The sequence below is a fragment of the Microplitis demolitor genome, chromosome 4 (assembly GCF_026212275.2).
Source record: "Microplitis demolitor isolate Queensland-Clemson2020A chromosome 4, iyMicDemo2.1a, whole genome shotgun sequence".
In the NCBI taxonomy this organism is placed as follows: domain Eukaryota; kingdom Metazoa; phylum Arthropoda; class Insecta; order Hymenoptera; family Braconidae; genus Microplitis; species Microplitis demolitor.
Window position 1 is genome coordinate 8507643 of NC_068548.1, and position 26390 is coordinate 8534032.

At 30.3% G+C, this 26390-nt stretch overlaps 1 protein-coding gene across 3 annotated transcripts; it reads left to right on the top strand.

The window, feature by feature from the left end:
- Nucleotides 1-42: 42 nt before the first annotated feature.
- Nucleotides 43-26390, top strand: LOC103573712 (probable cytochrome P450 305a1). 3 transcript variants are annotated; one of them, XM_014440403.2, is made up of 8 exons: nt 12997-13163; nt 22726-22980; nt 23748-23991; nt 24306-24577; nt 24660-24840; nt 24917-25173; nt 25262-25473; nt 26019-26379. In XM_014440403.2, the coding sequence occupies exons 1-7, from the start codon at nt 13073-13075 to the stop codon at nt 25438-25440; spliced, it is 1479 nt and encodes a 492-aa protein (XP_014295889.1). In that variant the 5' UTR covers nt 12997-13072; the 3' UTR covers nt 25441-25473; nt 26019-26379. The 3 variants fall into 3 exon arrangements, with proteins under 3 accessions (XP_053594507.1, XP_014295889.1, XP_014295888.1); XM_053738532.1 differs by lacking the exon at nt 12997-13163 and adding an exon at nt 43-290 and having other exon boundaries at nt 25262-26390; XM_014440402.2 differs by having other exon boundaries at nt 25262-26387.

Genomic DNA, 26390 nt, shown 5'->3' on the forward strand with positions numbered 1-26390 from the left:
TCCGCTTGAGAGCAGCATAATAGCGAATTTGGTCGAGCACGCATTTTTAAATGTGAAATTTAAAAAGACAAAAAATTGTTCTAAAGTGATTTAGGAAAAAAAAAAACCCAAGAAATTTTCAAATTTACAATCAATTATATGATGTTTGAGATAAATAATATAAATGTCAGACCATAATAAATATGCAGTATATTTGTCAGTTAAATATGTGTTTTGAAGTAGCTGTTAGTGTCGCATAATCATCATATATATTCGATATCAGAAAAATTAAAAAATTATACAGAATATGGGTAAGTGATGTGCTCCTTTTTGTAAAGGAAAAGCAACTTTTACTTTTCCCAATGATGGAAAACGTCGGGCCCTTTGGGAAAAGACTATAAATGTAAATTTTCGGTCTTTGAAATCGTCGAGGTTATGTCCTAACTATTTCGCGAATGGATCTAGATAACGAGTAGAGCCTTAATAAATTAAAATATTGTATGTGTAAGAGTGAGTGAGTAAGCGTCTAAATTATAATTATATTATATTCTATTGTAATTGTTATGCCTAATAATAATAACAAAATAATATGTATTTTGATATTTGATTACAAGAAGCAGCAGCTCCATGATCGTCAATAAATAAATTAAACTAAACTAAATTTAATTTGAAATGTTTGACTACATTGTGTGTGCACAACAGATGCGCAGAACGGAGTTAGTCGCTCAGAAAAGAAAGAGCACACCATTTTTCTCACTATGTTGGAACGGCTTCCACTTACAGAGAATGACCATACAGAAATATTACATATATAAATAAAATAGTAAAAATTGTACCCCAGACTGTAGATAATATATTTTTCACCCCCGACTGCTCATAATGAAAAGAGGGGAGTAAATGCTCAAGGCTATCTTACATTTTCCCAAAGATTCTAATAAATTTTTCTGTTATGTTCCGCTTTTATCGTAATTTAATTAACCTAAATAACTAACCGGTCGTTTAAAATAATTAGAATTCAGCGCTGATGGTAATAAGCTATAATTTGTTTATTAATAAAATTGTATTGTTTAAAATAAAGTTGATTGAAAAATTGGTAAAAATTCAGCGTCAAAACGAAACATCACTATTTGTTTTCATATTTTATCATGTTGGCATGATATAGGTGGCGTAGAACAAATTACGCGGGTTTTTTTAAATATTGATGGAAATTGACATAAAAAAAAAACAACTACAATCAAAAATCGATAAGTAATTGCTTAATTAATATCATTAATGTTGCATACATAATATACAGATGGGGCCATTAATTTCTGGTATGCTAAACTAACACTGCTATACTTTAGTATACCAGGCATTGATGACCACATCTGTTCATAAATGAAAGTCTTCAAGTCCTTTAATACATTGATAGGTTGCTCAATACCCGTCTCAATTTATGAAGGAGCGAAAAATATTTGGGAACAGGTATAAAGTTGGGTTGTAGAAATTTTGACTAAACAACTAGATTGAACTAATTCTATGAAAAGTAAAAAATTGTTCAATTATTTAACAATACTATAAAATAATTATATGTTATTAGAACCGAAGTTGTTTAAATGATATATTTACAAGGAATTATAATAAGTATTTTAGATTTAAATGCAGAACATTATCGAGTCATATGATTGTTGTGGGATGAAACGGCAATAATGCCCATTGGTGTAGAACGATGTAAATAGTACCGGTTATTTATTGCAAATACTGGGTGATACTTTTGATAACAGTTTTTATATAGCTTCCGAAAAATGTGTAAGATAAACTTTTTTGAAAGATTTTTATCATTCGAGTGATGTAATTAGTCCCAACCTCTCTATTCCCTATTCTAGTAACCTTGGCCGAATCAAGTCCTGAGTAAACCCTGTAAAATTTAGTATAGTAAGTATGTTTTTACTATACCGAATTTTACTAAGTTTACTCAAGACCTAGTTTGGTCAAACACGCCCAATGACTGCTAGGTGCAAAATGATTGACACGCATGGCTATTTGTAGAGCATTGTAGTTTGTATTTTTTTATAATGAGCTAAAATATTTGCTCTGATAACAAGACTTTCTAGTCAGGAAGTTAGTGTATATTTGTTGCGACTAACTTGACGACAACATTCAACTCTTGTAACTGTTGACTACAAATTGTTGCCAACTTGCTTAGAAAGTTGATGATAATCTATTGCCGCAACCTGTCACCAACTTTCTGAGAAAATTGAAAGCAACTTTTCGTCAACTAAAGAATGCGAATTTTTGCCATCAACTTTCTCAAAAAGTTGGCGATAGGTTGCTATCAACTTATGGAAATACCAATTTTTGCGGCCAACTTGGCGACAAGCTGCTGCAGTCGGTTGTTGCTGGATTGACTATCAGTGTGAAACCTACTCATTGCGTGTTTATCCCTGATAGCCACACTTCAAATATAATTGCTCAGCAAGTTCTGCAGTGAAACATTTTCGACTAACTTAACGACAAGTTTCTGGTAAGCCTTGGCTGGATAATACTTGTGTGCAAATTGATGCAAACCAACTGCCGTCATCTGAATGTAATTTGATAGAAAACTTTCCGTCAATTTGAAGTAAAACTTTCAATCAACTTAACGTTATTGTCTGACAGTAAAACTTGTAGTCAAATTGAATTCAAGTTATAGACAATTTACTGTCAACTTGAAGGTAACTGCTTGCTCTCCAATACTTTCCTTTAATTTGGCTTCAGAATACGGCCGTAGCTTGAAGTTAACTTACCGTTTAGGTGGCTATCAGGGATCTATTGAATAAACCGACCGTCATAATTGTATTTTGTTGGCGATAAAGAAGTTTTCAAATGATAAAGACAGAAGCATATGGGTATTCTCTTTGATGATGTACCGACAAATGATGTCGTTGAAAGAACATTCGTACACTTCTCGTTTAGACCAGACACTTTACTCCTGAAGCTACCTCTAAAACATGGAGAATAGGGACAGTCTCTATATTCCATGCTCTAAAACTCGATGTCAAGCAGAATTAAATTTTTTTAAGAATTTCTAAAAATCGAAAGAAATGAAAAAATCAAAAATGTGATAGAATCGGTGAATTTCTGATAAAATTTTATAAATTCTTTTAAAATTTAATAAAATTCACAAAACTTTATATAATTTCATCAAATTTTATAACAATCTATAAAATTTCATACTACTAACTTCTTGGGATCTTGAAAACAATGATGTGAGATTTTCTAAATTTTTATGGAATTTTTTAAAATTTCACATAACTATGTAGTTCTTTATGAAATTTCATGAAATTATGATAGTATAATTTCATAAAATCTTATAAAAGTTCATCGAATTTTATGAAATATTTCATGAAAAAATTTTTTCCCAGATTTTCGAATTTTATAAATTCCTCTGATTAAGGAAAATAATTTTAAATGATTAAAATCAATTTGAATTGACTTATATATAGATTAGGGTGTTTTTTTCAAACATTTTTTTTCGCTTAGGATCTCAAGAGCTTTCTTAGAGTACAAAAGAAATTCCCTTATTTGGAAAAAATTATTATTTCAAGTAGGGTAAGTGTGGGTATATTGTACAATAAATTTTGAATTTGTAATTATCCCTGCTCAAAAAATCCGATAGATTCTCATAAAAAAATTTTTATGAGAATGAATCGGTAAAGTGTCCCATCGAAAAATGATAGTTCATATGAGAACCTATGAGAATATTCAAACCCGAGCATAATCCGATAGAAACTTACCAAATCCTTCAACTTATGTCTCATTTATTCTTATATAAAATTTGTTGTACATGTTCACATTTTTATCGGAATGATTAGGAATGCGTCGTACTTATACATTTCGTAAAAGAATCAATTGGAAATATAGACGTCTTGTTTCTTCTTGTTGTAAAAGAATGAATGGGAAAATAGTTTCATTTTTTCACGTGAATTCGTAGGCGACATTCTTATGGAAATCTATGAGATAATAATTTGCAATGCGTCAATTTCTTATAAGATTCTATGGGTACAAGTTTATACCAGTCTTACCGCTGTATAAGAATGAATGAGAAAATAGTTTTATTATTTTTACGTTAATTCGTAGGCGACATACTTATGGGTTTCTATGAGATAATAATTAAAAAAATGAGAGAAATATCGTATATTTCTGTTTCCTAAGATAATTAAAAATTATTTGGAGTAATTTAAATTTTGAAATTATTTTCAGTTGAATTGAATAAGAAAACAAAATCATTTATTTCTTTGTTTAAAAAAAAAATTTAATTACTAGTTGACAACTCATTTTAACCCACTGAGAGTTATACAGTAGACTCTGGTTATAAGTTACATCGGACGCTCTACTCACTCTCACGTCAATTTCATTTTTTCCTGTAAGTAAGAGTATAGGCAGATATATAACTTATAACCAGAGTCTACTGTACATTATTTTTCAACTTCGGTAAAGAAGAAATCTTTAATTATTTTCCAACATGTGATGGGACTCGAACTGACGACCCTTCGATTAAAGCTCTGAAAACAGTTCAAGTCAAGTGCCTTAGCACGCTCGGCCACCACATGCATTTGGAAATCGAAATTTATTCTTTTACTTAAAGCTATCCAGTACTATATATGGCCAAGACTAAGCTTAAAAAAATTATTTTTATTTATTATTGAAATTTTGATAATATGATGTTCTCTTTATTTTTTTTAATAGTTTTAAATTCATTTGATGCATTTTTTTTAAGAAAGTTACTCAATTGTTTCTTTTCTTTTTTCATAATCTTGAAAAATGTCAGTTTTAAACTTTATTAAATTGATTAAATTACAAGAAAAAACAGATAAAATTCAACACGAATATTCCTAAAATGTTTTCCGATAAAAAAAAAAAAAAAACACATGGTTGTTTTTAGTATTTAAAAAAAATATAGCGTAAAAATTCATTTGTTTACAACAAATTGTTTGTTTAATAAACAAATGAAAAATTATGAAAAAATTATTTTTTTATAAAACAAGAGAACATGATAAATTATGATTTAAAAAAAAAATAGTTCATTAATATTAATACTAAACAACAAAAAAAAATTGTTAATTAGCAAATGCGCTTTTTAGCAATAAAAAAATTTTTTTAAGGGACGATTTTTTTCTTAAAAATCATTATTTTCATCAAGCATCTTATTCCCAAAAAAAAATTTTTTTTAATCTTATTAACAATGCATTTGTTTATAATAATTATTTGAACGATGTCAGTAAAAATTTTTTTAAAGTTATTGTTAAGTAGCTTTTAGCAATAAAAAAAACAAAATAATCAACAAAATAAAATTCCTTGATTGTTTTATTTACATTTTTAATTTTTCAATTCCTTAGAACGTAAATAAAAAAGTGAAAAATCGAAATTTTTTAATTTTTCCAACGGCGATTTTTTCTAAACCCTTTTAAGAACAGCTCTACGAAGTGAAAAAAATTCTGGATCCTTAGAAATAATCAGGGTTTTCATATAAACTTTGAACGAGTAAAAATGAACTAAATAACAAAAGCATAGTTAATTGAAAAATTGAGGTAAAATTTTTTTTTCGGTGGATTATTATTAATCCATGTGTTTAGAAAGAACCAAATTTTTTTTATTTCTTAATATTTATATTTAATCGGCTAAAATAATTTTTTTCGATTATGCTATCGATTCTATTAACGCGCGTGCATGCGCCGCTACCCGTTTTTAGTCCCATTTTCACCGCTAAATTAAAATTATAAATATTGTTGGTACAGTTCGGGGAGACAGGACTTTTTTTGGAAATTTCCTGCTCTTGGAGGATCTTTTAACAGATTTTGGATATCTCAAATAGTTATTGAACTATTTGTAAAAAACCAAACCACTTTTTTTTTTTTTTTTCTACTAAATTGTTAATAACTTACAATTTTTGCCAGGCCCAAATTTCCACTGTAATTTTTTTTTATAGATGCCATTTCGAATCAAATCAGACCTTAATCATAATTTTCGGTGGTCTTGGACAGATTTTCGTCAAAAAGGCACTTGTTGACTAGACTAATATGTTTATATGCGTAAATACCGTAACTTACATGAGACAACAAGTCATTGAACATACAAACGGGAATATGATGAATTTTATTATATTCTCATAAAATTCAATTATTAATGACAGGATCATTTTCTCATGCGTTCTTATTAAAACAGAAATTTTGTAAATTTTATTGTTTTCTTTTAGAATCCAATTGTGACTGATAAAAATATTTTCGGATACGTTCTCATCCAAACGGGAAGTTTATAAATTTTATTATATTCTCATAGGATCTAATTATTAGTGACAGGATCATTTCCTCATACATTCTCATTAAAATAAAAATTTTGTCAATTTTATTATTTTTTCATAGAATCCCATCATTACTGACGGAATGATTTCTTCATACGTTCTCATTGAAACAAAAATTTTGCTAATTTTATTATTTTCTCATAGATTCCATTTGTTAGTGACTAAATCATTTCCTCATACATTCTCAACTGAATAGAAATTTTGGAAATTTTCTTATAGATCCCTATAAATCCCGTGAATATTTTATCCCATCTAACTTTATAAAAACTCATTTTTTAAAAACATTTGTATTTTCCGATAGATTCTTATAAAGAATCCCTTATCAGAATCTATGAGAAAATAATTTCTTTAAATACCTCCTAAACAATCTCATAAAATTCAGTAATTTCTATAAGAAGAGGACTCCCGCTTCCCATAGAACTCATTGATTCTCATAAAATTTCTATGAGAATTTATAAGAAGCTATCGGATCTTATGAGATTTTTTAAGCAGGGTAATGAATTAAAATTTACAGGTCATAGAGGTTAAATATTATGCTTTTTTTGTGAGTTTTTGTGCAAAAGGATATAGAACTAAAAGGTCCTTTTTTCTGAAATAAATGATTCAATTTATATTAATATCCTTGATTAAACAAAATGATTTGTGACGATTAAAACTGTTTTAATCGTTTTAAATCGTCAATTGATGATTAAAAACGATTAAATTTTTCGAATGAAGATTAAAGACGATTACTAACGATTCACGACGATTTGAAATTTTAATCGTCATTAATCTTTTTTAATCGTAAAATAATAAATCGTCTTTTAATGATTTGGGACGATTAAATCTGAAAATCCATGACGATTAAAGGCGATTAATGACGATTTAATTTTTAATCGTTTCAAATCGTCACAAATCGTTTTGTTTAATCAGGGTTGCTTATAGAAATAAGATAACCTTTTTTTAATACCAAAAGTTCAATAAAAATGTAATTTTGAATAATTAGCATTATTTATTTACGGAAGCAGTAATTGGTATCACTAAAATTGGCATGTATGCATTATTGCGATTTCCTTGATAATCCGCAGTACTAGAAACGCCTATAGTTGTAAGCGTTCGTACCCATTACTGCGGTCGTAAATTTTTTTATTTTAACTTATAAAAATAGTACGTGTATCAAGTCGTCTGTAAGTTGTGTTTTGCTAAAAATCAACAATGCCTAAAGTTAATGATAAACAGAAGGTTAATGAAAAATAAATCTAAAGTGACAAAAAAAAACAAGATATAATTATAATAAAGCTGACGTAAAATTAACTTTAGCTGAAGTTTTTAGGAAATACAATATACCGAAATCAACAATAAGAGCAAGAAAAGAAATCAACAACAAGAAACATTCACAAATACAGCGACGAACCACCTGGACCATCAACTGTACTTAGTTATGAAGAAGAAAATGAACTAGTTCAATGGATTTTTTACTATTGGAAACACCCAAATAACAATTTAAAATGTGGATTCGCCCTCCATATTTTAAATTAGGTTATTGAGACCGAAATCATGGCTATATGAAGGTATTGAGGGTAAAATCACATTTGAGCAATAAGGCAAACTATTGAGCAGAACTAAATCTGACCTAACTTTGGGAATTTTGTCAGCTTTTACCAAATTTAGAGTAAATTTACAGTCGGCAGTTATTACAAATAAGTCTTATAATCAAAATGAGAATAATAAATTATTCCGTCAGGTATGCAAAATGATGACATTTAGAAACACTGAAAATGCAGTATCGAACGGGTAGATACTAAAGATAAGTTGAGAATAGGAAACGTAGGCAGCATTAGTTTAACAAGACAAATAAAAGAAACGATGGGATTCAAAACGAAAGTTCCCTTGAACAAAAAATTTTATGTATATTTTGTGGAAAAAAGTTTTACAATATACTTTGAACAAACGCCACAAAAAAAATTAACAACACGATCGGGATTTCTAATTAATAAACATAATTTCACGATAGAAACTCAAGCTTGTACGAATTTCCCTAAAATTCATAAATTAAATTGAAATTGTTCGAATTATAAATCAAAAATCGTTCAAATTAGAGTGCATTGAAGTTTGACAATGAATATCTTTTAAACGGCTAATTTAATCGACTAATCATACGAGACCATTTTTGTAGAGTATAAAGCCATGAGGTGCGCGTATCATAATAATTTTTTTTTTTTAAGTTATAAAATTTATAAGAAAAAGAACTCTGCCTCAAAATAATCAATCTTTAACTTTTAATAACTTTTGAACGGTAACCCTAGTAGAAATGATATCGAGTTTTTAGCCAGTAACTAGCCAGTTTGACTAGACTTAAACCAGTAACTGGCCAGTGTAATATCGAGTTTCTGTCAAGTAACTGGCTAGTTTTACTAGAGATCGAGCAAAACATGGCGGCTTCAGTGAAACTGTCAATTTTGAATTTTGAGGTTATCAAGGGTTATAAAAAATTGTCAAATAAAATAAAAATAATGTTAAATAAACGATATGATATAAAGGTTTCATTTATATTTATTTATTTATACATAAATTTATATATTTATTCATTTATTTATATTATAAAATAAATAACATCATTAGACTGATAGAAGAACAACAATAAATCTGACAATAAAATAATTATTTTTAATTGGAGAAAATTAAACAAATATTCATTTAGGTTTTCTACTGCCTTCCCAGACTTTTGAATTACTCAAAATTACTCCGACAGCTTGTAATATTTCGGCAGGACTTCCAAGATTTTTAGTCTCACAAAATTCATTCAAACATTTAATAATTTTAAAATCTTTGATGACAGTTTTTTCTCCAGTTTTTTTAGAACTGGTATATTTCGAAGCCACATTTTGAGTTAAAATTTTTTTGAAAATATTAGTTAGCTGTCGACTCAGATTTAAATTAGGAATAAACCAAAAATGCAAAAGAGAAACAAAATCAGATCGACATTCTGATTTGGGATTAATTGTAAGACGTTTATCGAAATTCTCAAATTCATTTTTACTTTCAAAAAGAAATTTTATATTGTATTTTTCAGCAAATGGAACGACCGAAACTTCCTCTTTGATTTTATTTTCTTTAACGAACTCTAATAATTGAATGATTCGGTTTTGATTATTTAATATTTCATTAAACTTAGCATTATTATTTTTTTCAAATAAATAAAACTCTTCGCGTGTTAGTACTTGGTCAGGAATATGAACATAACTAAAATTTATATCCTTATTTTCTTTACCACTTAATATCTGTGGGTTCTGATCATAACTTAACCATTTAATCAGATTATTACTTTGCATATCAACATTTGTAGTTTTAGGTTTTTGAATAAATTTATCACTTAATAACAGTGAGTTTTGATCATAACTTAATAATTTATTAATAACAACTCGTCTAAATAACAATCTGCAATATTTGATTTTATCGCCCACAGTCGCAATTCATTTATTATGTCAACTTTTTTTACCGCATCCATTTTGTAATATATTTTGTAAAATATTTACACGTTAACATACACAAATTTTAATTAATTCACCCTGTTTTTTAATATTTTTTAAAACAACGACGCGTACAGGTTAACAGAAAAAAATAAACAGACACACACACTGGTAAAGGTACCGTGTCGGTGTGACCAATGTTTATGACTTAGTTGTAGGTGGCGCGATTTCGAGTTTTTACTCGATATCACTGGGCAGTTACTGGTTTATATCAAGTGAAAACTCGATTATTTCTACTAGGGGAGGCTTACAAAAAAATTGTAAGAGACTTTTTTCGTAGAGAATTCAATTTCCTATAAGTATATGAGGCAAAATATTGTTTCCAAATAGTAAATAACAAGATATAAATTTTTTCTTCTAATAATAAGGAAAAAATAGAAAACTCAGAGGCAGAAGACTTTCCTATTAAAATTAAGAGCTCATACAGGGAGAAATTTTTTTTAAGGTGCCTACTAATCTATTTTTCAGAGTATAAAATGAAAAAAAAATATTGTCGATTTTTTTGGCACACACAAGTATAGGTCTCTACTCTACGAAAATTCACAATTTATTTAATACATTGCATAAGAATTTAATTATATGTATAGTATTCCATCTCAACGACATTGTCAAGGTAACCCTTTTCTATTTTTTTAAATTTTTTAATAAGTTTTTATACATGTAGAAAGAAGTATTGAGCTAAATTTTTAGCTCTTCGTCTCTACTCCTTCCGGAGTTATATTTTTTACTTCAAAAGGATAAAACTGACTATAATTATGATAATCGCACGTCATGAGGGGTCATTTTGTTTGATTTTTAACGCTCTTTCTGATAAAAAATTCAAAATCAGAAACAAAAAATTTTATAATACTTTTTCGGCCATTTTTAGTCAAAAATTAGTTATTCGTTCAACGGGACACTTTTAATTTAAAAAAAAAAAATTCCTAAAATTCTTAGTTGAAAAACAAAATTTATGAGCCATAACCCAAGATGGGCATCAAACAACTTGAAGTAAAAAAAATTAAAAAACAAATTTTATTCTGTAATTTTAATTTATTTTCTTTCTAAAATCACGTAATTTCTCCAAATACTCTCAAAATATTATCTCAAAGTAATATCAGATAAGTACTACCGATAATAACGTAGTAGATTTGAGAGTAATAAATGTGAACAATACGATGTAACGGTTGGTATATTTGAATTTGAATTTAAGACGCGTTTTCATTTGTTTCTCTATTCACACTCAACTGGATAAACGGTACTATCTCTGTTGCACTTGTACATTAAATAGGAACTTTGTCCAAGCTTTTCTCGTAAATAAATGGAAGTTTTAAAAAAATTCAAGTGCACTTCGCTAGTTCATAGAGTAAAGCATCGGGTCTGTGTCTTTATTTTGCGTTTAGAGCTTTTATTTCAGAGAAAAGCTGGGACAAAATTATCTGAAAACTGTTCTTAAATAGATACAATAAATTGCGAAAGAAGTACTTAATTTATACATTTTCGTGTAAAATAATATATTTCCCACTGAAAATAATTAAAAAAAAGTACTGCTATGTATTGTGAGATTATCTGAAAATATTCTGTGATCTTAAAAAAAAAATAAATCAAAATAACATAAAAAAAAAATTGTTTTCTAATTGATTTTTAGAGTTTGACATCAAAATGGAAATAACTACAAAGTTATGCGGAATTTGAAAATAATTTGTAGGGGATAAAATTGTCTACAAAAAAGATCTTATGGTATTTTGTGGTATATTTGATAGTTTCGCCAAAAAAGTAAAAAGATCTCGATATTTACTATAAATTTCACTTCAAGCTTCGATAACTTTTCAACAGACGGATTTATCAAAAAATGATAATATGCTTTTTTTGTAGAGCGTTTAATTCCATACAAAAATGTATCTTGAGCTCATTTGTACAATGAGCCATTGTCGAGGTATGAAATTCCAAGCTTAAAATTTTTTTTTCCCATGTTTTTTAAATGGAAAATAGAAAATTATGATTCGCGATCCCTAAATGTCAATATTAAGAGCTCATATATTCACAGAAACTTTATTTTGACGTCCTTTGACAGAATTCTATGGTCATTCGAAAAAAAGACATTAGTCGATTTTTTTGACGCACCCTAATATATGTCGATTTACCAGTTGGGATATTATTAAGACCCGAATTAAGGTTGTTGTCTTGACCATTCTTTCTATTTAATAAACAAATTAACGATTACAACACAGGTAATTATTATTTACAAATTATAGTGTACACTAAACAATAAGAAATTACAAGCAATAACATAGGTATCGGAAAACTACACAATATCAAAGTATTCAAAAAATATTAAATATTACAACAATATTAAATACTACACAATAAGAATACACAAATTATTGTAAGAACTTAGTCTACTGGAGGATAATAATTAATTGACAATATTCAAGTACTACTTTATAATGCGCACGGCGGTAAAATTAAAATCGAAACAAATACATGATCGGCAGAATAGTAATATTGTGTTCCTTTGCTAAATTAGAACTATCTGTACTCAATATTCTTGAGTCTCCAAGTCGACCAAAACTATATCTCAGGTAATTTCACAAACCCGTACAATAAACGTAATTATGAAATGGGAAAGATATTGTCTTTGGGGCACGGTTCAATATGAATATTAAGGGCTTAAATGGGCCTGATAATTTTTTTTAGCTCATAAACGAAAAATTTAGGGGGCGTTGCTAAAAAAAACCAATTTGGTAAATAACGGAGACCCTAATGATCATATACGAGTCACATATTATCAGTGGACTTTTTTTCGGGAAATAAAACAGGCTTACAGCGGGTAGTTGAGAATAAAACTAAACGTACGATAGCAAAGAGACTGATATTTCTAGAAAAATGTTTCCTACATGCCCAACACCAGGCTTATGACAAATAGTCAACTGTGATTTAATTTCAATATTCATAATTTTTTTATATTTTCGCACACAATTAGTTTTAAAGAAAAAAATGTATAAATTTATATATACATATAATAGAGAAAAATAAATAAGAACAGTCTTACCCGCCTAAAATTGATAATATAGGCATCGTTGTTTAGACGAATGATTTTAATTCCTATAGCTACCACGTGTATTCAAAGAATTAAGTAGGGATAGAGAAGTGGAGAGGGATAAGAAGATTGGAAGGAAGAAAAGGAATAATAGAGGTTGATTGTATTAGTTCTACTGGGGTGTCTTAAGTAATCTCATAGTTTTTTTAAACTTAGTATAAAAGTTTTAACTCTATTTTTTTAAAGATGTTAGTGAATCTACTATGCGCTGTGATCATATGTTTAATTATAGCATTAGCAATAACGTATCATGCAAAATCAAAAGATACACCTCCAGGTATGCTACAATCATTAAGTAATCAGTGTTAAATTAAGTGATCTAGATGATAGCCAACACTAATAGCAACTAGTAGCCGGCATACTTGCTCAACTTTAGAATAGTTACAATATTACGAATACTTTTTATTTAAAATTTTTTTTATCTGAGACTTGTTATCTTTGAATTTGTCACGCATTCCACACGTACTAATCAGATATTGACTATTTAGAAGTACAATAGAATGATTACTAATTCTATATACGTATATCATTTTTATAAGGATATTATAATGTAAGCTTTGTAAAAATTTAAGCCCTTGATATTAAAATTGAGGTGGCTAATTGTTCTTTTTTATTTTTTATTTCCCATTTAAGCAACACATAAATTTTTTTCTTTTAGTTTTGAATTTTTGATTCATCAATAGATCAGTTTACGAGAAAAGTACGATACGTTTTTGTTGAAAATTGAACGTTCTAGAAAAAAGGGATCTTATCATTTTATGGCAAATATAATTCTTCAAGAGTTCTTTCACGTTAAAGTTGAATTCATAGTAAGCTTTACTATTATTTAAGTTTTCCAGCAAAACTATTAGATCTTACAAAATATCAAAGTATCTTCCTTGTAGAGAATCATTCCATTTCCCATTTCTAGGTAATACTTTTCCAGTCACTTGATAAATATTCTTAAGCAAAAAAAAAAAAAGTAATATTGATCTATGATTTTTACACGGGATGAGCATATTACTTTTTTTATAATTTAGTAATTACAAGCAAATGGTTTTTAGTCAAAACAATCCATTATTTTTCATATTATAATCAAGTGGAAACTGCCAGAAGACAATTTCTTGCAATAGATTTTTAAAATCAAATAATTGAAGAGCCTTCAGGAATTTCGTGAGCTTTGTGAAAGGTCGTTTGTAGGAAATGAAGTGATCTGCGAAAAAAGTTCCCTGATATTTTATAATAAGTCTTATAGTTTTAACGGAAAGATCAAGAAAAAGTAAAATTTACTATGAGTTCAACTTCGACCTTGAATAATTCTTAAAGAAGTAGATTTGCTATGTTAAAATGATGTGAGACTTTTTTGTAGATCCCCGAAGAAAATTGATTATATAGAATTGAATGAATTATATATAATAATGTATAAAATTTTACGTAATTTGATCGATACATAACTGCTTGCAAATATGAAAAATAATAAATAATTTCAAATCATCAAATATAGTATCGATGGTGCTAATTATTAGTTATACTGCGATTACATAATTTCTTCTATGGCTTGGTTTCGTAGTTATACATAAAAAAATGCCATCTGGCAGCCAGAATAGAAGGAAGGTCATCAATGTGGTATAGCATATACTACAACGTGCCTGAATATTTCAATTTAAATTTAAAGAAATTTATATAAACATTAATTATCTTTAATGATATTGCATCAATCGTCGATGAATACTCCTTGTTCTGACCCTAACCAAATTTAGAAAAGTTATAATTTTGCATAAAAGTAGACTTGAAATAGTTCTTTCCCTACAGTCCAGTTAAAAAGTTTTGGATCACCACCAATGTATCGCGTACCTGCAGAGCTAACGTTATAGTCTATATTTTTTTGACTGGACTATATTCTTAATACTGCTGTATTCCCTACACAAATACGCTCACACTATGATTAATTATTCTGTTTGAAAATCTGGCAATGACGCATATTTATTCTCTTGCTCGCCTTGCACAGCCGAAACTCACATATAATTTATACTCATGATCTAAATGTAAACATTTTGTAAAATTATTTTGGTAGTTATTTAAATAAAAAAACTAAGAATGGGAAACCAATTACGTTATAAGGGAAAATTCATTAAGAAAAAAGTACTAAATAAGAAGATTAAAATCTATAATAGTTTACAAGTGAAAAAAGCAGTAAAAAGCAGTGGTAAACTAGTTTATCCTAACCTAATTGAGGGTCTTCGTTTTGTGGATTCAAAAGAATTAAGGAAATTATTTGATTAATTAAATTTTCAAAATTGAGAAGCTGCAGCTACTTGTAGCATATTTCGAAATGTACTCTATATTAATTAATTTATTTATTCATTTTTGTTGTTGTAAATAAATCGTTGCATTTTATTGATAACTATTCATGAAACATATATAATTATTTATTTATTAATATTACTCCCAATATTTTATTATATGAATTTAGTCGTTTTGTATTTTTGCGCGTTCTACCCGTTGCAACGTTGTCGCTTCATTCACTCGTGACTGTGTTATATCCTGGCTGTCAAGCTGGGCCCATTCTCAGCTCACTACATTATTTTACCAACCTATAGTCTATTTCCAAAATAAGGCAACCTAATTACCAACAATTAGAGTACCTTAAGTAGATAATTATAATAACGTAAGAGTACCCTGATAACACGAGTTGATCGTGAAAAAGTTGGTCATTCATTAGTTTCCGACCAACTTGACGACAAGTTATGGACAACTTCAGCTTTTGTAACTTTTGGCTACAAGTTACCGCCAACTTTCTCAGAAAGTTGGCGCCAGCATGGAGCCACAACTGGAATGCAAGTTTCTGAGAAAATTGAAAGGAAACTTAACGTCAACTTATGATTGCCAACTTTTGCAAGCAATTTTTGCCACCAACTTTCTCAGAAAGTGACCGTCAACTTTTTGGATTTACAACTTTTGCCACCAACTTTCTCAGAAAATGTCTATCAACTATTGGAGGTACCAACTGTTGGCGGCCAACTTGGTGCCCAGTTGCGGCTGCAAGTTTCTCGTCAGTTTCTCGCCAACTTGGCTATCAGGGTATATTATATGTCATAAAAACTATTCTATCATTTGAATTGTATATTATAAGAATATCTTCAACATACATATATTTTTTAAATCAATAATCAAATAATAAACTAATCACCGGATGTACTTAATCCCACGTATGAGAACATTTTTCATTTTAATCTTAAATTATATTCAACTGAAGATAATTTAATCATTTTAAAACACAGCTGTATAAACTATTAGTAATAATTTGTAACAAACGCAGATGATATGAAAATGGACTTTGATTTTGAAATAAATAACTTTTCTCAGAAATTTACATCAGCCAAAGATTAAATCCCTTCTCGCGCTCGACGCATGGGTCTTATGCCCAATCGCCACGCGCTAATAAGCAATGATGAGTTCAATGACCTATGAGTGTGAACTCTGATCAACAATTTAACCCCACTAAATTATTCTCATCCCACTATTTTTGGTGATTAGAATACCTTATAAAAACTCTTTCTCAGTGAGCAGAAACTAGACGCGCTCTTTCTGGTCTCTTAATTCTTAACACTCGTTTAATTTCACTGTCAGATTAGACTCAGTTACACCAGCATTTATAAAAACTATTAAGTCCATAGTCATACCTTCTGTTATTTCGGGTCATCGTGGGGTGATTTAGCTGTCGAGAATCCAATACTTAGAAATACTACAAATCTAGCTGAACTGAACTTCAAAATCGTGCAGCGAAAACGTAACAACTGTTTCTCCGATCCCCTTCACTAAAACTAATCTTCGAAATGAGTGATTTATTTCAATTTTTTATAAAAACTATGTGGTAAATAATTCTAATTTTTTTTTTAAATGTTCTAAATATACTTTTCTTCATTATATTAGTTTTTCGTTGAAACGGTGAAAGTCCATCAAGGAAAAAAACTAAAAAGTTTGTCGTTTTCCCACGCTTCACCCATGCTACATGTACAAAAGAACTTAAAGCTTTATTGCTAATATCTTTTTTTAGACGCGGTGAATCGTCTCTAAATTTTAACAGCTTGTGTACTATACATTTAAATAATTATATTCAAAGTTTGGAAAATTTTTTGAATTTTTGTTTACACGACTCAACTACCTAAAAAAGCGATAGAAGCTAATTAACATATTTGTGTGATTTAGTACGGCAGTTTAAACAAAAAATAAGAAATTGATGAACGAATTATTTAGATATCATTGAATATTGTAAACGTGCGTTTTGGATTTACGATTTGAAAATCGAGCGCAAAGTCTAACTGATTCTACGGCCATCTATTAGAATAATTTGTATATTAATTAACACTTCCTTAGTCACTTGGGGGCCATGTCAGAGGCCACCTAGATCGAATTTGAACTTAGACGACAGTGGGGTAGTTCCACCCCTCCAAAATTAAGATACAAAAGGGCCAGCAAACACTTGCTCGAGGACTTAGGCCCTGGCCATCAGCTAGAGTGGACCGAGAACGCTTAGCGAGGTCCCACTCTACCCAGATAGGAAAGTACGACGGGCCCAGGCTTGGCTCAGGCTTGGTTCAACTATGTTGAACTCTGGACCAAGCTTGTAAGCCAGCCTTGTTCCAGCCTTGGTAGAAGTCTGGAATGATAACTGGGTGCCAAGCCTGGTTGCCAGCCCTGACCCATGCTTGCTTGCCAGACCTGGCCCATGCTTGGTTGCCAGACTTGGCCCATGCATCGAAAAAACACATAAATTCAATTAAAAAAAAAATTTATTATTATTAAAGTACTAGAGTTTGTGATCATTAACGTTTAAACTATTTAAGTGAAGTAAATAACGTGAAAAAAACTCGGTGAAAATTCTGCTGGGCTCTGGGCGCGAACTGCCGTCCTTCTGATTGCTGGGTTTGAACGCTGGCTACTGGACGAACCTACTAACGTTCAATTGAAACTTTTATATGTTCTACTTGTTCATTTTACTACAACCACTCGGTTTTATGAAATATAAAGAGCAATTTAATTTATATTTTCGATTAAGAAAGAAAAAAATAATTTCGTATTATTTATATTATAATTACATAATTTTTTAAAATAAAATTTATTAAATTTAATTGATTATTTATCAAGAACCCAGCTTAATTATCTTACTCTACCACCATAATTCCCAAGTTAGGGTGACTCTCGGCTTGGCCAAGGCTAGGTTATCTAGTGTTGGCCGATGTTAGGGTAACCATCCAACGGCCGAGGCTAGGTTATTCAATCTTGGCCCATGTTAGGGTGACTCTAGGGTTGGCCAAAGCTAGGGTATTCAGTCTTGGCCCAAGCCTGGGTAATCATTGGAATGGCCAATACTAATTAACTAGTTATGGCCCAGGCATGGGACAGTATAGGTTTGCCAAGACGGGCTTCCCAATAATGTCCCAGGCATGGCCCCGTCGTTCAACTCGGGGGCTTCCTGTATGGGTAGAAGTTATTCATAGCTGGGTCCTAGCTAGGGTCTACCGAGGAAACCCAGAGCTCGGTGAACTAGTTCTGGTTCAAGCTTGGGCCAATATTGAAGAGCTAGAGCAGGGTTACCCATGACTGGGTCTCGTTTGGGGCCAACAGCGGAAAGCCAGTGCTAGGTTGCCCACGACTGGGCCTTAGCTAGGGCCGACACTAGGAAGCCAGAGCTGGGCTTACTAGTTCTGGTTTAATCTCGGGCCAAGGATGGAAAGCCAGCGCTAGGTTGCCCACGACTGGACCTAAGCTAGGGCCGACATTGGGAAGCCAGAGCTAGGTTGCCCACGACTGGGCCTTAGCTAGGGCCGACACTAGGAAGCCAGAGCTGGGCTTACTAGTTCTGGTTTAACCTCGGGCCAAGGATGGAAAGCCAGCGCTAGGTTGCCCACGACTGGACCTAAGCTAGGGCCGACATTGGGAAGCCAGAGCTAGGTTGCCCAGTCCTGGGCCTTAGCTAGGGCCGACACTGGGGAGCCAGAGCTGGGTTACCCAGTCCTGGTCCGTGCTTAGCCCCGTTGTCAGAGCTTGTAAGTTCCTACATGGGTAGCACCAGGACTCATAACAATTTATTTGAGTCGGCCTAACGATATCTACTCTATTAGTTTGTTCTATCTAATCATTGAGTCCGACATTCAAGCTCAAGCGATCGATTCAAGCTCAAGCGATCGATTCAAGCTCAAGCGATCGATTCGAGCTCAAGCGATCGACACTCAAGTTTAAGGATCGAGTGAACTCACTCAAGTTCAAGTGCTCGACGAATAAGTCACGCGGAAGAAAATCTATTATTCTATTTGAAAATCTATACGTCTTTGTGAATAAATTTATAAAGTGGTTTGCGAAACCAAAAAAATTGTGAAGTTTTGTTGAGTGAGTAGCAAGATTATCCATCGTCAGCAGCCCAGGAACCTGATTGGAATCAGCAACGAAGGTCCAAGATGCAGCGACGGCCGATACCAGCAGTACGTCGTATACAATAAAATCCAGATAAGATTTATATTAAATTTATATTATATTTATATCTCTCTCTTCAACGAAAATTTAAAGTAGATGGTTATTATTAAAATTTTCCCGTGTGAATCAAATAACTGCGCGTTAAATGAATTTATTTATCGTCAATGCACATTTACTTATTTAATTATTTATTGAAAAGAATTTAATTTTATATCAAGGGGAATTTGTACATATTTGGGAATTTGGTTAAATAAAATTTATTATATATAATAATTGAATTAAGTCTCTAAATAAAACTACTTTCATCACCAGTGTCTTTAGAATAAGTTAAATTTCAGCCGCGTGTCCGGTCAAAACGAGTCGACCCATCTCTGAGATCTATTTCCCGCGTTCCAGAACCAGCAATATAATAATTAAAATTCATATTTATAATTAATAATTGATTATTTAATCGGGAAATTATTTAACTGTGGTTCGTGGCTACTGGACACGAAGTAGCCAGGGCCCACCGTTATAATATATCTATCAAATATGCTGCATACTTGACCTATTCGTACTTGAGTCAACTGAATTTCAATAGATTCAAAAGACACGCAAATTGAAACAAGTTCATAGGGAGGCTTAAATAAAATACGTTGCGGTTTTAGGCTTACTACACGGAAAGAAAATTATGGGGATGGTTTCCATAATTTTGTGAAATTCTTTCCTATACCAGTATCGGAATTACGATCATAAATTATGGGAGCGGTTCCTATAATTGTAGGAATACTACCCATACCATTATAGAAATGGTCTCTATAATTATAGGAATGGTTCCTATAATTTATAGGAAGACTTCCTATAATATTATAGAAATCATTCCCATAATATATAGGAACTATTCCTATAAATTATACGATCCATTCCCAAAAATTATAGGAACCATTTCCATAACATAATAGTTTTCATAATATTATAGGAATAGTTCCCATAATGCAATCGGAATATTTCCTATATTATTATGGGAATCGTTCCAATACCATTACGGGGTTTATTTCTATAATATTATGGGAATGGTTCCCATACTATCATGAAAGTATTAATTTAAAGAAAAATGTGGAAATCACTTCTACATTACCCAGAAATATTATTAAACATAAAAACAAAAATTCAAACATTGAAAAAAAAATCGTATTTGGCAAAAAAACATCAAAATTTTTAACAGAAATTTTTTGTCCCCGCAGAACATTCAAGAAAATTAAAATTTTGAAAATAAAAATTTAAATTACGATAAAATCTCGAATTTTGAAAAAATTCCTACACTATTTCGCAAAAAAAAATTTTTATCATATTATAGGGATGGTTCCCATAACATTATGGTAATAGTTACCATAATATAATAGGAATACTTCCCATACTATTTTGGAAATAGTTCCCATAATTTTCTTCCTGTGCATAGAAAGATTTCTGTCAAAAACGACGTATTTGATGAAATTAAATGTGAGATTAGAGTAGGAAAGAAGAGATGGAGTCCATCTCAAAATTGAAGTCGTCTATGTATTTCATAAGGGCAACTCATTTATCGCCTGCAATGTACTTTTGCAATGAAAGAAGTTGAATATTTCATTGAATGCGTGTATCTAGAGCAAATGATTACACTGAAAAAATAAAATGTTATCGAAATCCATTATTTTTAGAATATTCAAGAGCATTAATGGAATACGAAAATCAGTTTTTCTGTTACTTGAAACGTTCCCCGTGAAAAATATTTATAAAAAAAATATATCGAAAATACATCAAAAACGTATAAATATATATATATATATATATATATATATATATATATATATATATATATATATATATATTAATGTAACGAGACGGTTAAGTCCACCTCTGTTTGACGGGAGGCCGATACCACACCCTTTTGGGCACACTCGCGTTGCGGGGTGATTTCATGAACCACCCAGACGACACTCTTAGTTTAAAATCGATCAGGAGTGGACGTTAACCGGAGGTATAATCAAAAATCCTCATTGCGCGTGGTACCTAACCACAGCCACCACGAGTCCTACCTCTTTTGGGCCAACACTGCTCCCATCTCAGGCAATAGAGAGACTCTGGTCACAGTGGGCTTGGAAAGGCCCCCCGTGGTACCAAACTCCCAGCTTTGGTCAATATGCTTGCCTAGGATTAGTGGTGGGATGCAAGCTCTTCCTATACCCTATGTAAAAAGCTTCCTTCAATTGTTTCTTTCGGGTTCCCAACAAGCAATTATTCGCTTGTTCATTCCCTATTTTTTTTTCACAGAACATTGAAAAATCGAAAGAGTATCTTGAAATATAGCGCCAGTTAAAATTTGAGCTCTTAATATTGATATTAAGAGGTGGCTGTTTATAATTTTCAATCTTTCGTTTAGTATCATAGTAAAAAATTCATAACTTCCGAAAAAATCAAGATACAGAAAATTTCTCTAGAAAGATTTTGTAGCAAATTTACTGATTTAAAAAAAGGTCTCTTATTATTTTTGCATAAATTCAACCATTCATAAGATAGCCAACCTCAAAGTTTGATACAATTCAAGGAACTTGTTTTTGCTCGTTCTGAATTTTATAACATGGCAACTAATGAGAGTTTAGAAATGTTCAATACAGCTTTTTGTAGGAAATTAAATACTCTACAAAAGAGGCATGATTTAAAATTTCGCAGATTCAACCTTTCCGAAGATCTTCGCATCCAAAAATCACACTGTCGGAAAATCATGATATTTCTCAATTTTAAATATTATAAATTTTTTTTTTTTTGCTTCAAAATTCACATTATTAGTCTTCGAAGCTTACGGTGTTAAAAATACAGTATCAAATGATTTTTATCAACTTGAAAAGATTAAATATTCTATTTTTCAATCTTAATCTTAATTCAATAAGGTCATTTTTCATCGTTAATCAAATATTAATAATACATAATTAATAAGATATTACCGAACATATTTAAAAAGTTTTTGTGAAAATTTTGACTTGCCAGGAATTTTCACCAGCTTTCGTTATTTTATGGCTCATCTCAACTGAACTAACGTGTTATTTAAGAAGAAATTTTTGATTGGCCCCTGACACCTTTTAAAATTGAATTTAAAAGTTGTCCTTTTTTTCAAACAATTTTTTTTTCAAATAAATAGTTTAAATCGCCATAATGCAAAATTTATTAAAATTTCGAACAACAGTTCTAAAATCGGCAATGCTACTTTAACGAAAGCCATCCAGTAGTAGTTTGAGTGCTTTTAATTACAATAATTTTTTTACATGTACTAAAAATGATTAATTTCAATGAAATCTCTGTTATTACGCAGAGTATTAAATTATTCACAACTATGACTTTACAGTTTAATAATCTAAATTCAATTTTTATAGGTCCTTATCCTTGGCCAATATTTGGAAATTTAAAATTATTAAGAAAACTTAGTAAACAATTTGGTGGACAACATATTGCGTTCTTAAAGCTTGCAAAACAATATAACAGTGATGTTATTAGTCTACGTTTAGGTACTTCACGTGTTATTGTAGTTTGCGGATTTGAGACTGTACAAAAAATTTTACGTGATGAAAATTTCGATGCACGTCCTTGGAACGAATTTGTTAAAATAAGAAATATGGGCTTAAGAAAAGGTTTGTAATTTTTTTATATGATTTGATATGTTTAACCGTTACTTAAGGAAAAGAAATAGTAAATTATGTGACAAGGGGTGAAACAAAACGATTTTAAATGCCCGAGCCGCGAAATGACATCACCTGCAGTTTGAAACCTTGTTTCATTCTGTGTCACACTCTATTTTTCATGATTATCTGCATTGGAACTTAGTTTCAGTGTAAGCAGCCAGTCAAAAGCAAGTTCATTTAATTTATTATAGATGCGGGTTGGAACGTCTTACAGTCCTCTCTTGATGTGTAATATACTATTATTTCTTCTCAAGGGGCGAAATACAAATATTTCTGTCCGCTGACTGAATGCATTCACTATTTACGCATTTGCTAATATTTGTTCGCGGGATTGGACTGAAATGAGCTTGTTTCGACTGGCTGTAAAGATACTAAAACTTGAAGTTTCGATGATGGTATTATAAAAAGATAGTTTTATTTCATACTATTTTAAATAGGGTAGAAGTACCATTTGTGGCCACAGCTCCATTTTTGAATATTTAAAACTTTTTTTTTAATTAATGAAAAAGTATATAATAAAATTTTCATTTTAATAGTGGAATAAAAGAATCTTTGAATACATTTTAAAAATTAATTACGTCATTACGTCTTCTACAAATTATTTTATTTGAATTTTCCAATTGTCAAAAACTAGTCCTAAAGTGGCCAAAAACGGAACCTCTACCCTATTCATTTGAATATCTTATAGTTATGAATAAAAAAATTTTCTCATGAAGGTATTACAATGACGGATGGTTCCGAATGGAAAGAAATGCGAGGATGGTTAGTGCGCTGTCTTCGAAACTTGGGATTTGGTCGAGAAGAGATGACAAACAAAATAAACGACGAACTCAAAATTATAATCGATAAATTAAAGCTTAAAAATAATGGACCTGTTCGTATGAAGCCTATAATAGCTCCAGCAGTTATCAATGTAATTTGGAGTCTTGTAACGGGAGAAAGGATAGATGACGAAAATAAGTAATTTTATTATTTCTTATTTAAACTAATATTAAAAAAAAAAAAAAGATTCAAAGCTCGATTCGAGCTCGATAAGCTCGAAAAAATTGTTGTGAATATATTTTCGAGCTTTTCGAGCTCGAAAATACTTTTGTATGTACAAATACTGATTGAAAAGAATTGAGAAGCGGTCACTCCAGGCAAACTGTATATCTATATATGCAAACAAAAGAATTGAAATTATTGAAAAATTCGGTTTTCATCATTTTAAATTCTTTTCAATCAGTATTTTCAAACAAGGAACTACATAGCATTATTAATTTTTATGTTAATAGATTGATATATTTTCTTGACCTTATGGAAAGACGATCAAAAGCATTCGATATCGCTGGTGGGATTCTCTCTATTTTTCCTTGGATACGATACTTTGCTCCCAAGACATCTGGTTACGAGTTATTAGTTACTTTGAATAACGAACTTAAAGAATTTTTAATGGAAACTATTGAAGCACATAAAAAAACATATATCAAAGGTAGTGAAAAGGATTTAATTGATATGTTCTTGACAGAAATGTATCAAGAAAAAAGATCGGAAGCAGGTTTTACTGGTATTTATTTTCATTTTATTTCTTAAATAAGCTTTTTTTTGAAACAATTGTACTCAAATTCATAAAATTTTTAATTTTTCAGAAGATCAATTATTAATGATATTAATTGATCTTTTCATTGCTGGAGTGCAGACAACTGCAGTTACTTTGGATTTTCTTTTTTTATATATGACTGTTCATCAAGATATTCAATCGAAACTTCATGGCGAGTTAGACTCTGTGATTGGTACAAAACGTCTTCCACAATTAAACGATAGACCAATGTTAGAAATATTATTATTTGATAAAACTTTTTTCATTTTGATACTTTTATTAACTATAATGAATATTGAATTATAGGTTACCGTTTATGGAAGCTGTAATAGCAGAATCTCAAAGACTCCGATTAGTTGTTCCTATAATTGGACCACGTCGAGCCCTCAAAAAAACAAATCTCAATGGATATAAAATACCGGAAAATTCTTGTATTCTTATGAATATATACAGTATTCATATGGATCCTGAAATATTTCAAAACCCTCAGTTATTTAAGCCAGAAAGATTTCTTGTAAATAATATATATACTCCTAACAAGAAACTTATATTTTTTGGCGGTGGTAAAGTCCTATTTACTTTTTTATTTGAATCACGTATTAATTGCAGTTAAATGTACTTTTAGAATTTATATTTTTAAATTATTTTTAGGTCACCGACGATGTCCCGGAGAAATAGTCGCTAAATGCGCAATATTTTTATTATTTGCTGGGATAATGAAAAGTTATAAGTTACTTCCGGTATCAAGTAATAATTTGCCAGAGATGGACCCACAGCCTGGATTAACTATTTCACCAAAACCATACGAAGTTTTACTAATCGAACGATAAAGTTTAATTTTTTAGGATATCCTTACGTTGCACGTGAGTTGAATGAGAATTCCTAATTTAGTTTCTACTTTCAATTATTCATTGTTATTTTATAGATGAATATTTATCAAAATGTTTTGTAAGTGTCGATGAAAAAAAAAATAAATTTTACTATTAGAAATAAAGATTGACTGCATTTAATCACATTTTTAATTTAACAAAGTCAACTTTGATCATTATCTATATTTTATAAGTGAAGTTTTTCATGTAGAATCGGATCGTTTGAAAAATTTCAATTTTGGATTTAATTCATTGTTTATACCATTGCTTATGAATAAACTTAACGAGTCGGTACTAATTTTAAACACCTGTTTACAGTGAAAAATTGTAACAACTACTTAAAGAAATTAGAAAAATAATAAACAGTGACAAAAATTAGTATTCATAACGATTAAAGCCATTCTCTAACGGGTTCCCCCATTTTTTCAAAAAATGTTGTGCCGCCTAGTGGCCGGCAGTCGCACTAAAAAAAGTACCAGTGTTACGTTTTTATTGCACGGTGTTGATGTTCACCTCAGCTAGTTTCGTAATATTTCTAGGTATTGACTTCTCGACAGCAAATCACCTCACGGTGATCCGAAAGAGCTGGTGTTGTATTTGGACATAACAATAACTTTATTCACAAATGATAGTTATAGAATTTATAAGTTGAAAGTATACACTTATGATACAAATTAAATCTGTTCAGTAATCAAGCTTACAGAAGGTACAATACTGGCCAATAATTCTTGAGGGGTAGCATAGAATCGGTAAAAAAAAATGTCTCAAAATGAAAATGTATATGACTACTTTCATACAAATGTAAAAATATAAAAATAAAAAGTTGTAAAAAAAAAATTCAATAATTAAAAATATATATATATATTAATAAAATGTAAAATTATAAACATGTATTGTAAAATAAGTAAATA

Coding starts and splice junctions, on each gene's coding strand:
- LOC103573712 (XM_014440402.2), top strand. CDS start 13,073: ATGTTAGTGAATCTACTATGCGCTGTGATCATATGTTTAATTATAGCA. Junction 23,992..24,305: donor AGGATAGATGACGAAAATAA/GTAATTTTATTA, acceptor TTATGTTAATAG/ATTGATATATTTTCTTGACC. Junction 24,578..24,659: donor ATCGGAAGCAGGTTTTACTG/GTATTTATTTTC, acceptor TTAATTTTTCAG/AAGATCAATTATTAATGATA.